Source organism: Oryzias latipes, chromosome 10 (genome assembly GCF_002234675.1).
Source record: "Oryzias latipes chromosome 10, ASM223467v1".
NCBI lineage: Eukaryota > Metazoa > Chordata > Actinopteri > Beloniformes > Adrianichthyidae > Oryzias > Oryzias latipes.
In genome coordinates, this window is record NC_019868.2 from 27,820,517 (window position 1) to 27,834,297 (window position 13,781).

Below are 13,781 nucleotides of genomic sequence, written 5' to 3' on the forward strand. Positions count from 1 at the left end.
GCCGTCCCGTTTTTTTTATTTTTTCCCCGCCACCACTGTCCCAGCAGCCTGAAAGCCTTTCCTCTCATCCTTTTTGTTTGTCTCTCCTGCAGCGGAGATAAAGAAGCAGAGGGAGTTCTACCAGAAGTTGGGCATGGAGGTGCCCGGAGACGTCAAAGGAGAGCTGTGCAACATGAAAATCCCTCTAGATCAGCGCAATGGTACGACCCCGGCACCCACACGGCCCTGCTGGTTTTCAGCGCAGAACGTGTTCGATTTAAATAAGGACCAAGGCCAGATGATTCAAAAGTTTTCAAAAAGCTCTAGAAACCATCCTGGATGAAAACAATAAAACCTGCCACAGTTCTCTTTTTTTTTCTCTCTCGCCATAAGGTCCCACAAACTCACAGTTAAAATCCCAGGAATCCCTTCATTTACCCTGCTAATACAGAACCACTGGAGCTTTTAATTTGGCATTTTTCTGTGAATTCAGGCAATATAGAGAGAAGATTAAAACTAAAGTTGCATTTCTGAGTATAATCGTGGTGAATCAGCTGGAAAAAGATGGTTTTTGTGACGTAGGTGCCACAATCGACGAGCCTCCATCTCCCTGCTCCGCCCCCTTTCCGATGATCCACTGTCAGGCCAATAGATCCTTGAACGTCTTTGTTTTTCCTCGTCTGAGCTGAAATCTGGATCCAAACTGTATCTGCAAACAGATGCATGATGGGGAAGGGGGGCGGGCTCACTCTGTGCCAACAGTCTCAGAGGTGGATTCCTGATGCTCTGCACAAACTTGATTCTTGCTAAAAAAAAAAAATTTGTAATCGTAATCAAAAGACTCGGTAAGATAAATAGACCCAAAGAAGATTGGAGTGGGACTTTAAGGGGTCATCATATTTAAGGTGGCACTGAAAAGTTTAAATGTTACAGCATAAGTTGAGCAGGTATGGATTTTTTTAGGCGAGACATTTCAGTTTTTTGGTTCTTTCCTCAGACTGGGTTTGGATGATGGTCGGTTCTGGTTTGACTGAGGCAGAAGTCGCTACCGCCAGCGTCTGTCCTAACGGTGTAGATAAACGCCTCTCTTTCCAACGGAGCTGTAGAAAAGCAAAGCGCCCAGACGCTAATGACTGACATTAGAGAAACAACCAGCGGCAGCCATTAAACCCCACAGATAGAGGTTATTGAAGAAACTGGGGGGGGGGGTGAGCCTCCGGGCTGCGCTGAGGCGGCTCACCGCTGCGGGGGTCGGGGAATGAGCGTCCAGAGGCCGTCCTGCCGGCAGGACTAATCGCCGCCTTAAACCGCCTCTTTGATTCCCTGCTAATGAGGGCTCCGAAGCTGTGGTGGTCGTTTCATCCGAATCACACACACGCCATTTACAGAGGACACGCTCAAACGGAAACGCAGTTTGGGAACAGACGAACCATCGACTGCACGTGGGAAACGAGTGGCTCCTCCCACCTGGCGTTCCAACCAGGAAGTACCTGCTGGCTCCAAGACTTCTATAGAGAACTAAACAGCTATTACTCAGTCATTCTATTAGCCAGAAGAACCATTCTGGATCTGATACTTTTTTTAAAACATCTTCTTGATAATCCTCTGCTTTTCATGATATTTTTTAATAAAAATAATAATAATAATAAACATTATCTGTATAGGACCTTTCAAGATAAAAGTGCTTCACGGTAAAAGACAGGCTATAAAAAAAGAATTATGACAAAGCAATTTTAAAACAATAGGTTTTCTGTAGTTTAAGTTATAAACTGACCAATAAGACACCTCAATAAAAGTAGGCGGAGCCTGCTGCGCCCCTTTACAAGCGTTTAAAATGTACACACCTTCTCCACTTTTCTCTCTTACGTTGAAACTCTCAAAGTTTATGTAAATTGACAAACTGAACACATTCTGTACAGGAGACACGACAGGAAGGAGATTGATTGACAGTCGTCTGCAGCCAATCAGAATGCAGAACACAATGAACTGAAAAAAAAAAGAAAAAAAAGCCAAAATGCTGGTTTTCAGGTGTTACACATGGAATGGTGGGAAGGCAGTGTTGAGAGAAAAAGGACTGTGATGTAAACTAGGAGTTTCATTTTCTCATCCTGCCCTGTCATGGGCAGCATCACTTCTCAAAAGGGCCACAGCGGTGGCGCTTTTGAGAAGTGATGCTGCCCATGACAGGTCAGGGTGAGCACACGGTGCCTATCAGCACCATAAGAAAGTTTTAATCTTTCCCATCGTAAACTTCTAACATATATATAAATTGCACAGATCAGGCAGAAACTGCAGATCAACAGCGTCTGGTTCCTGCTCCTGGTGGAACCCTAAAAGTATGCAGCTAGCTGCTGCTTTCCATAGCCGCTCCTCCGCCACGTTATTCACTCTCAGACTCAGCACGCCATGAGTTTTAAGAGTGTAGGCAGAGAAGAAAAAGGCTTTTATTACATCGGCTGTCTGTGATTTACCAGAGAGATTGCAAACAAATAGGCTCTTCGGCGTCCTGAGGGATGAAAGGCAGCCGCAGATTTTCTGCGTTTTATGGCAATAAAACGGCTGTGAAGTGTTTGCAAATCATTTCTTGGCAGCAAATATTCTGCCTCCTCCTCCTCCTTCTCTCGAAGTGGGGACGATCAGCGCGATATATTTTAACAAGATGGCTTCATAAAGCACCTCCAGGCTCTCTGCTCACCTTTTATATGGAGCCTAGCTGTAGGAAACGTTTTGTGGGATTCTTTATTTGATCTTTTAATTTTGATGATGCCGTTTGTAGGGCATAGTTTCATCGGACATTTGTTGTGGCACAACCCATCACCCATCTGTTTACACGCTAGCTTACAGCCCCATCACACCCCAACCCAACGTTGGCGTCTGCATCAAAGATGGCGACCAATATCGTAGCCATCCTGCCGTCCATTTCTGATCCAGATTCCAGCTCAAAACAAAGACGTTCATGGATCTATTGGTCTGCAGGTGGATGTTTAAAAGGGGCGGAGCATGGAGCTTTTTTCTTTTCTTCGTCACAATCTCTTCTTTTCCAAACCGCTTTTGTTTTTCTGCTACAAAGACGGGTTAAAAACACCATTTTCCAGCATTTGACGTTGGGCTGCAGAACCCTCCCGTCTCCGTCTGCTGACAGTGCGAGGCTCCACGCCAGCGAACCCGACTCGCCGCAGACGCTTCGCTCCAAATTACCTTCACGGGAGAAAATGGAGCGGCGCGGGGGAGTGATGAGTCTGCAGAGAACGCAGCTAACTCCCACACAAACGCATCACCTCGCACCCCCCCCCAGCTTTTACAATCCAATTGTCTCCGCTTTCAGGATTTAAAAGTGTTGTTTAGATTGCACAAACGCACAGGAGTGATGATTCTGAAACTTCTGAGTGTGGCTCTAAAGGTTGGAAGCTTTCCTTTGGGGGCGTGATTCCCCCTCAGCAAGCGGGACACGAAGCAGTAGCCTGACGAGACTTTCTGGTGACGGGGACGTTTTTTTTTAAACTCTTCCAGATTCACTCACTTTGTTTACAAGAAGCTCTGGAAAAAAGTCACAATATTACAGCCATTGAGGAAAGACGAGGAAGTTGTGCGCTGCCGCCGCCGCTGTGGTGTGATTTCTATATGAATGTTTGCGGGACTGAAGTTTTGGATGGTGGATGTGCCTGCAGCCCAAATAAATAATAGATCAAAAGCTGGAGGTGGCACAGACTCCATGTTGCCAGGGAACCACATTTTAGCTGTCACACACGTCAGAGTCCATGAGCAACACGAGAACCCGCGCTGCACCTTTCTCACGATGCAATCAACGTCAGGACGACCCCCAGATGCTGCCAACTCGTCCCACGCCAAGACGGGTTCTTTACCGATGTGCTGGGTTTTTTTGGATGAAGGAAGCAAATGGAGGACGGAACGCAAGTCCAGTCTGGGAAACGAGTCTCTGAAACTTCAGAATCAGAATTTGAAGTCAAACTTATCATTTAGATGATTATTATTGTGTTTAAGTAAAACACGTCTTTCTGCTCACATTGAAAGCAGGACAAAACTCTTGTAACATTGAAGAATGCAAACAATTCTGCCAAATTAACAAAATAAAAGCATGTCATAACTTCCTACTTGAACTCTGCAGTTATTTTTGTTCCTCTGTGGTTTACCCATCAGGTGATGCTAAATCAGAGGACACGACCAACAAGGAAGCTGGAGAGGAGAAGCCAGAGGAGGACAATGACTATCACCGCAGTGACGAGCAGGTACAGTCTCCTCAAACTCCAGCTGACGTGACAGCAAATCAAAGAAAACACACCAAACTTTCCTTTTTTTAAGATTTAGAATTGTTGAGTTGTACCTTTTTTTATATAAAACCTTTAGTTTTAAATAAGAAGTTCCAAGATAAAACAGTAAAATGAGCATCATTAGGATCTGAACCAAAGAGCAGGAGAATAATAACGAGCAGTCATTTAGGATAGAGATAAAAACTGCTGCTGATGATGTTTTTAGTCAGTGTAAGAGGTTTTCAGGTCTCTTCACTCTTTTAACATCTGTATTTGCTCTATTTAATTAATGTGACTTTTTTCCATTCGTTGTTTTATTTATGGGTCCGGGGACAAGAAAGATAGACAAAGAGAAGTGGCAACTGCTTATTTTTATTGTTGGTGAGGCGAAACTTGCGATTCACATAAGCAGGAAGCGCAGGATGGCAGGTGAACCTCTAGCTGATGCAGTTCGTTTCTGGCTAAAATTGGAATTCTCATTTTTCAGACTGTCCTGTTTTAACAAAAATCTGGTGCTTTGACAATGTTTTATGTTTTGTGTCAAATGGTGAACCATGTTATGCTCCTTTTCTATGTGACTAATTGTTCTTTTTCTTATTTGTGATCCTTGATTACCGGTAAACTGACGTTTTAAAACAAAAAGAAAAATCTCTTCTTCATTACTCAGACGTAGGAATTAGCGCGCACGGGTGACTCCAACAGCACTTCCCAGCTGCCCTCTGGATGACCTTGCAAGCCGCGACCTTGAATTCTCAGGACGTTCCAATTAAACCGACTCCCGTTTAGCAGAATCACAATAAATCGTAACTGATTTCAGAATAAATGCTGGTCCATCAGGAAAACAGGGTTTTCACTCGTTCATGCTTCCGATTTCGCAGCGTTCCTATGATGGCCTCCAGACAGAAAACCCAATAAATGCAGAAGATGGAAATATTCTCATGCTGTCGATCTTTTATAGTCTTCTAAGGTTTGGGTGCAGGACTGGGGAATGAGGGTTCTGTTGCCATCCGCCTCGCTATTGCACCATCTTGTCTGCATATTTTTGCCTCGTCTTGGCTCTCAGGACTCCACATCGGCGTGCCGTAATGCGATGAAGCTGCCTCGCAGGCCTTGGAGTCCAGATCACCAGCGAGGCTTTTATTTCTCATTACCAGCCTCCCCCTCCAGCGCCTCTGCACAGCAGATATATTAGGATGTTGGTCTTTGCTTATTGCAGGGCAGACAGTGTTTGTTTGAGTGCGCAGAGGACATTTAAAAAGAAGCAGAGCAGTGGCTCACGGCTCTGGAGAGAGCAGTAGAGATGCTGTTTTGCTGGCTCCATGGGTGGAGTCGCAGTAATATATTCCAGCTCCTCCACCCACAGACTACTAAAACCACCCACCATGTCAAGGTGGGTCAAGCGGAGGGAAACTCTAGTTGATCGCTGAGTGAGAAACCCCCAGTTTGAACAGATGAAAGGAGAATTTAATATAGGTAGAATCTTTTTTTTTTTTACTATACAAATGTGACTGTCGCCCAGTTCCACAAGCCCAGAAACGTCCGTAGGCCTTCAAAAACCACAGTTTCCATAATGAAGTTCTATGTCATGAAGGTTCTCCTTTGTCCAGATGAGGCTTCAGACAGAAGTTGTCTTCTGCTCCCAAAGAAGGCCAAAACTCCAAGTCGTTTTCTCATTCTGGAATGACCTGGAGCAGATATACGGGGCTCAAACCCAGCACCACTCAGACTGAACGCTTCAAGAAGGAAGATTTTAAGTCCAGTTTCTGTGACTCAACTTCAAAAAGAAGTTCCAGCAATAAAGACTCGTTTGGTCTTTTTGTGCTTTGATATCAGACTAATGCTAACATGCTTAGGCCTCAGTCACATGCACGGGTCCTGTGGGCTTTTGGGTCGTCCGGGTCCATTGAGGGTCATAGAGAGGAGCGGCTGCATCTTGTGGGGGAGCCCAGGGGTGTCGTGAAGTTTCCCTTGAGACTCGTGCGACCAGTTCAAGGGTCATGAACATGGAACGCACCATTGTCGTGTGTGTGGTGAATGCATTTATAAGGATAATGGAAGTTACTGACACTTGTGACGTACAGGGGATGCTGTCGTACGGCGTCCTGACGCCATGTTGTGAATACTGACACTTGCTTCTCTCACGGGATGTGCACATGAGTGCTGGTTGGACGCCCGTAGGATGTCCACACCAACTACACTAACTACCAAAACTAAAAAATCCACAGGATGCGCTTTCGTCTCAGCTACTTCACCCTTGTGTGTGTTCGCTACGACCCGTCGCCCGCAGAATGCCGGAAATGTGAAAGTGGTTCTCTCTTGAGTTCCCACCTTTGTGGCCCGTAGAGGTTTGACCTCACCTGCAGACGGCCCGTTTCCACCCAAACTCTTTGTTAGCTTAAACAGTTCTTTAGCCGACATTTTCACCAACTACTTATCCAGCAATCCTCTAACGTTACTGAACTCAAACACTGAACCAAAGACAACCTGGATTGAAGGATGAAGCCCGAACACTACCAGATGCAATTTAGCTAGGGGGTTACACCACTAGCATAAATCTCAGCATTTGATGTGTTTTATGTTCAAATCAGTCGCACTAAACTGACCTCCAGAATGGCGTCTTACCTCTGAATCAAACACAGAGGATGATGCTTCCTGTCCAACTCTATAACCACGTGTTATGGTCGCCCCCTACTGATATTTTTTTACCTGCCTAGCTGTAGCCTCTCCCTGATTGGTCACAGCTGCCTGCAATTATCGTGCTTCCCATTTCTATTTCCTGTTCCTGTGCTGTGACATTTGTTTGGACTCTCAGGTAAATCTGTGAAACCTTATGAACGTGTTTGAGTCTTCCTGCTCCCGGGTTTATCTTCCCTGACCACCCCTAACACCATGATTGATTCTTTGGAGGGTTTGTCAGTTTTTCCCTCCCCCTGTCTCTGCGCCAGATTGACTCAGTCGAGTGTTTTAAAGCTCAAGTTAAGACATTTTTATTTAGGAGAGCTTTTAGCTGACTTTTACTTGTGTTCACTTTTGCCTGTTTGTTTATATGCCTGTGTGTGTTTATTTGGGTCTCGCTACTGATTTTAAATTGTTTTAACATTGGGAAGCACTTTGTGAGTCGCTCTCTGTGAAAAGTGCTATATAAATAAAGATTACTTACTAAATAAAATAAAGATTACTTACTTTTTGGAGTCTTTTACCTGTGATGAGACAGCTCCTTTCTGGTACTAACATGATAATATTTGATCTAAAGCGATGGCTTCTCCTCTGAAAGGGTCACACGTCTTCTACAGACTCCATCTGACGAAGAGTTTCACCCAAGGACCAGACATTTGGGCTGGTTGAAAGACTCTTAAAAACTTGTCCTGATCATCTGCTAACTTGTAAACCCATGGCATTGTAAAAGCTTGGGTTTTAGCTGTACAACATCTTCCAGAAATGTGAGGACTCAAGTGGAAGCGTTCTCCCGTTTGTGTCTCCGCAGGTCAGCATTTGCTTGGAATGCAACAGCAGCAAGCTCCGAGGGCTGAAGCGAAAGTGGATCCGCTGCTCCGCACAAGCCACCGTCCTCCACCTAAAGAAGTTCATCGCCAAAAAGCTTAATTTGACGTCATTTAACGAGGTAGGCGGAGCCACTGCTGCACTCTGGCTGGACGCCTTTATTGTCGCTGTCTACATGTGTAGTGAGTTGTAAGCATTACCAGGGGAGAGTGCAAACGCACCAACAGTCCCGCCCAAAACTCCGAGATGAATTTCTAATGAACGCCTGTCGCTAGAAAACGAAGCACATAATCATATTTAATAGACCACCAAATTGATCAGAAGAGGATCGGAGTGGGACTTAAACGCAGGTGAACAAAAGAAACGTGTTCAAAATGATCATTTCTCCAGAGAAATGTGCCGGGTTCCTGTGGAAAAGTTGGATGTTGGGTCAGTCGGGGGAAGCGGTTGATCGTCTAAATGTCTTTGACTCTTAAAAAACATCAATATTTTCCTCTTCGTTGTATTCCTTTACATTCGTCGTTATGAGGGCAGAACCAGCGGCGTATTTTTGTCGGAACAAATCCCCCAAATCCTGGGATTTGTTTGAAGTTCTTGGAGCTCCGGCTGAGCTGTGTGGGAACCAAAGTTTACTTGACTGCAAGAAATTACGTAAAAAAACAAAAGTCTGTTAATTATATTTCCCTGCGCTGACTCATGTAGGCCTTTGTGTTTGGTATATTTAGCATGAAAGCAAACCCTCATAAGATCTCATTTTGCTGCTAATGTTTTTGCCGCCCCGTTTGCAGCAGCGGTGGGGGTGGGGGGGTTGTGGGCGATGATTTGACAGATGGATTTTTTTTTTTTTTCCACGCCGTGAATAATCGCCGCAGCCTCCGTCTTGTTGTCTGTTTTTTTGGCCGCCTCACAGAGGAGTGGGCGGGCTCCATCATATCGCCGGCCTCCATAGCTCCGCTCTGGCGAGGCGGCTGCGCTCTGCCCGCCAGCCATTGTTGTGTCGTCTACCCCCCACACGCACACACTTATACACACAAAGAGGAGATGTGGCTTGAAACACGTCCGCTTTGAGCGCCGACTCGAACGCCGCCCGTCAGGGAAGAGCGCGGCGCTTCGTGAACATCTGAGCTAGAGGTGTGATCCTTGACCACCTGATAGACAGGAAACGTCCAGCAGCAGCAGGAGGCGTGACATTTGACCTTTTCTCACATCAGGATCTCGTCTTTCCTCAGAACTTCAGTCTGAAACTTTTCAGACATTTGAAACTTTTTCCTTCTATCCTCAGATCAGATCCATTCTGATGAAGTGACTGTGTTGTTTTTGGATTTAAATGCTATTTTAATGTTTTATTTTCAAGTGAGATTATAATAATTATAATAATCTTATAACTAGAGACATTAAAAACATGCTGGCTTCATTTATTATCTGAAACCGCTGAAAACTTATAAACTGCTGTTTAGGGCTGCACGATATGAGGAAAACGCAACATCAGTGATCAATATCGCGATCACGATATAACTTACGATACATGAACAAATAGCAAAAACATCATTTCCATTTCACTGCAACAGTTTAATTTAAACATGAGTCAAAATAACTTAAATTACTCTCCAATTGACCCTGGTCTACAAGGGAGGTGAGCGTCTAACATCATAGGGCTCCACCTGATTGGTCGAACTCATAAAGGGATTCATTTTATTGGTTAAATACTTCAAGCTGCCATAAGTTTGTTTTAGCACATTTAAAGTAACCATTTATTGCCATTTTTGCCGTCTTTTAAAATACGTGGATTGCACAGCTTGATATTGCGAGAACGATAATGTTGTGCAGGCCGACTGCTGTCTCTGAACAACTTAGTGGAGCTTCTGTGAGGCCTTCATAATGGAGAATTAACGGTTCTGAATCGTTTTGTGAATTTAAGTACTGGAGAATTTAAAAATGGATGTGAATTATTGTGAAAGTATCAAGCAGAACTCAAATGCACGCAAACACGGCCGACCGTGACCAGACGGCGTGATCCGACTGGAACGGACTTTGTTTAGAGCTAATGCTCGAAAGCATCGTAGCTTTTTCCTTTTGAGCTAAAGAGGAACCTGTTAAAGCTGAAGTATTGATAAAGAAAAGTCACATTATTGTGATAAAAACTGTGTTTTTAACATGTTCTTGTAGCATTTCTCTCTTCTTGGAGGACACATATACAGAAAATTTGTCTAAAAGTTGTATTTCTAAATATTTGAAATTATTGTCAGGCAGAGAGAGACTGTAAACAGAGAGCTCTCAGCAATGGAGTAGGACACTAAAAGTCCAAAACTCAGATGAACCCCTGCAGATACTATGTCCTAGAAAACGACTCAGTTTTTTTATTTTATTTTGTCTAAAAACACAATACCGTACTTTCTGGACAATAAGCCGCTACTTTTTTCCTAGGTTTAGAACCAACTTAAACTATTCTGTAGAACTTTCTTCCACCGCTAGGGGCGCTCTAACCGAACCAAGATACAAAAATAAGATGGACCAAAAGTCCATGCAAAGAAGAATAGACTACAATACTTCTTCTTTAGCTGATAGAACACACACGACAAACTAGTAACTGGTAATTCTTTTCAAATCCTCGCCCCTTCATCATGGAAACCATGCAAAGGAGTTCACATGATGCAAATTTTAAGCTGAAGGCCGTCGAGCTTGCTATCCTGGAAGCACATGTACTAAATATCTAATTTTTCATCTTAGATATCTTATAACCCGGTGCAGCTTGTCTCTTTTTTTATTTTTGTATTTTTTAAAATAGAGCGGATGCGGCTTATATACAGTTGCGTTCTATAGTCCAAAAAATATGTTAATCATGGTTAAAAGACCACTGAGAACAATTTGACAATTTAAGGTAATCAAGTATATTGATCTCATCCATACTTACAAATACACTTTGGTGGTCTGAGGTCTTGTGGTGAAGAAAAAAAAACCCCAAATTCATCAGATTCAGGATGTATTGATCATCAGTTCATAATCTAATCGTTGCTTAATGGATCGTAACAGATTCGCAGCCCTACTTTCTAGGTTTCTGGGTGATTTTAGTTCTTTTGTTTTGAGACAGAATGGTCAGCTGTTTAAATTAAATTCTGACATTTCAGAGACTATAAAGCAGACCCGACCTTTAGGTCAGAAAATGTTTGTTCTTCTCGACTCATATGCATTAATTGACGGTCTTCTCAGACATTTACTTCTCCCCAATCGTTCATCTTCATCTCGTTAATTGAAGCTTTTTGCTAAAGTTGTTACCTGCGTGTTAAAACGTCATTACTCTCGTAACGTTTCTGTTGTTTGGTTTGGTGTTTTAACGAGAACCGGTGAGCTGTTTATGATAATGACAGCAGAAACATCTGCTCTCAGTCAACAAGCATCAAATTTACTGTTTCAGCTTTTTCTCTGAATCTTTAAAGGAAAAAAGAAAAAAAAGACATTCAAGTTAATAAACAAACATAAAAATCTCTGGAAGGATTTGCTGAATGAGGCTCATTGATCCTCCAGCTGCTGAAACCCAAATCGGTCTGTTATTGAAGATTTGACGGCTTCCTGTCGAGCTGCAATCTGTCGAAGGAGAGCCGGAAATCCTCCTTTCATGTCTCTGCATCCAACGCCTTCATGGCGTTTGGAGAGAGCCAGCAGGTGGCGCTGTGCGGCCGTCACTCAGCCGCTCCCTCCTGGCCTCTGAACCGACCCAAGAGCGCGTACAGACACAGTCGCCCGTCCTCCTGCGTGGGATTGTGGGAGTTTACCTGCTGTCAAAAACATGCACAACGTGTCATCCGTTTCTTTCTCGTTTCTTTCCACAGCTGGACATTTTATGCAACGAAGAAATCCTGGGCAAGGACCACACGTTGAAATTTGTTGTCGTGACGAGATGGAGATTTAAGGTAAAGGCTGATGCCATCTGTGGGATGGAAACGGAGGAGAAAGCTGCGCTGAGTCCATCAGAATGGATGGAAAACAGGAGCAGAATCCCTTGAAATCTTTTCACCAACGTTTAACAATAACAAACAAAATCAAAAGACCCATTTAGTCGTGTTAACCCAGCAGGAGCTGCAAAGTCTCACTTCACCATTTAGAAAAATACACTATGATTTATGCTTTTATACAATTCCAGTAATTGAATAGTGTTATATAAGACAAAAAAATAGACATTTATTTTACTTTTGACAGCAGCACAGATAAGTTATTTTCAAAATAAAATACACCCTACATCAAATTTACTAACAAACATGACATTTTCTATCATTACGACATCTATTTACTCTTTTAAGAATTGAATATAAAAAAGTACAATATTTATGTGGAATCCCATTTCTTTCTAATCTATACATCTAAATGAAGTTCTGCACTTTAAGAACTTTGCCTCTAAACAGCAACTAAACACTGTTGTTCAGCAGAAGATGCCACTATTTAAACGATGTTTTTCTGAGTCAGTTGATAATGATGATTGCAATGCTAGCACTTTTAGCCACATTAGCATAGCTAGCATAGTTAGCATAATTAGCATTTTAGATAATGTGTTTTTCTGAGTCAGTTGATGATGCTGATCGCAATGCTAGCACTTTTAGCCACATTAGCATAGCTAGCATAGTTAGCATAATTAGCATTTTAGATAATGTGTTTTTTTTTTTCTGCGTCAGTTGATGATGCTGATCGCAATGCTAGCACTTTTAGCCACATTAGCATTGTTAGCATAATTAGCATTAAAGGTAATGTGTTTTTTCTGAGTCAGTTGATAATGCTGATCGCAATGCTAGCACTTTTAGCCACATTAGCATAGCTAGCATAGTTAGCATAATTAGCATTTTAGATAATGTGTTTTTCTGCGTCAGTTGATGATGCTGATCAGTTTAGCTCGTGCTGGTTTGCGGCGCCTTCCGTCCGTGAAACCCGGGTTCGACTCCGGGCTGCTCCCTGTTCCCTTCTCTACCCCTGCCGGTTCCAAGCCCGGCTTGAGAAGGTTGCGTCAGGAAGGGCATCCGGCGTAAAACATTGCCAAATTTACCATGCGACTCGTTCGCTGTGGCGACCCCTGATGGGAGAAGCCGAAAGTGGAAGAAGTTGATGATGCTGATCGCAATGCTAGCACTTTTAGCCACATTAGCATTGTTAGCATAATTAGCATTAAAGGTAATGTGTTTTTCTGAGTCAGTTGATAATGCTGATCGCAATGCTAGCACTTTTAGCCACATTAGCATTGTTAGCATAATTAGCATTAAAGGTAATGTGTTTTTCTGAGTCAGTTGATGATGCTGATCGCAATGCTAGCACTTTTAGCCACATTAGCATTGTTAGCATAATTAGCATTAAAGGTAATGTGTTTTTCTAAGTCAGTTGATAATGGTGATCGCAATGCTAGCACTTTTAGCCACATTAGCATAGCAAGCATAGTTAGCATAATTAGCATTTTAGATAATGTGTTTTTCTGAGTCAGTTGATGATGCTGATCGCAATGCTAGCACTTTTAGCCACATTAGCATAGCTAGCATAGTTAGCATAATTAGCATTTTAGATAATGTGTTTTTCTGAGTCAGTTGATGATGCTGATCGCAATGCTAGCACTTTTAGCCACATTAGCATAGTTAGCATAATTAGCATTTTAGATAATGTGTTTTTCTGCGTCAGTTGATGATGCTGATCGCAATGGTAGCACTTTTAGCCATATTAGCATTGTTAGCATAATTAGCATTAAAGGTAATGTGTTTTTCTGAGTCAGTTGATAATGCTGATCGCAATGCTAGCACTTTTAGCCACATTAGCATAGCTAGCATAGTTAGCATAATTAGCATTTTAGATAATGTGTTTTTCTGCGTCAGTTGATGATGCTGATCGCAATGCTAGCACTTTTAGCCACATTAGCATTGTTAGCATAATTAGCATTAAAGGTAATGTGTTTTTCTGAGTCAGTTGATAATGCTGATCGCAATGCTAGCACTTTTAGCCACATTAGCATTGTTAGCATAATTAGCATTAAAGGTAATGTGTTTTTCTGAGTCAGTTGATGATGCT

The 13,781-nt window shown here is 42.8% G+C and overlaps 1 protein-coding gene across 4 annotated transcripts in view; it reads left to right on the top strand.

Annotated features, from left to right (window-relative positions):
- Positions 1-13,781, top strand: part of pcgf3 (polycomb group ring finger 3) — a 65,963-nt gene that overhangs the window by 41,389 nt on the left and 10,793 nt on the right. For all 4 annotated transcript variants that reach the window (XM_023959390.1, XM_023959389.1, XM_023959388.1 and 1 more), the window contains exons 6-9: positions 93-200; positions 4,138-4,226; positions 7,732-7,869; positions 11,576-11,656. In XM_023959390.1, coding sequence (XP_023815158.1) covers positions 93-200; positions 4,138-4,226; positions 7,732-7,869; positions 11,576-11,656 — 416 coding nt within the window. The remainder of the gene's footprint in view (positions 1-92; positions 201-4,137; positions 4,227-7,731; positions 7,870-11,575; positions 11,657-13,781) is intronic.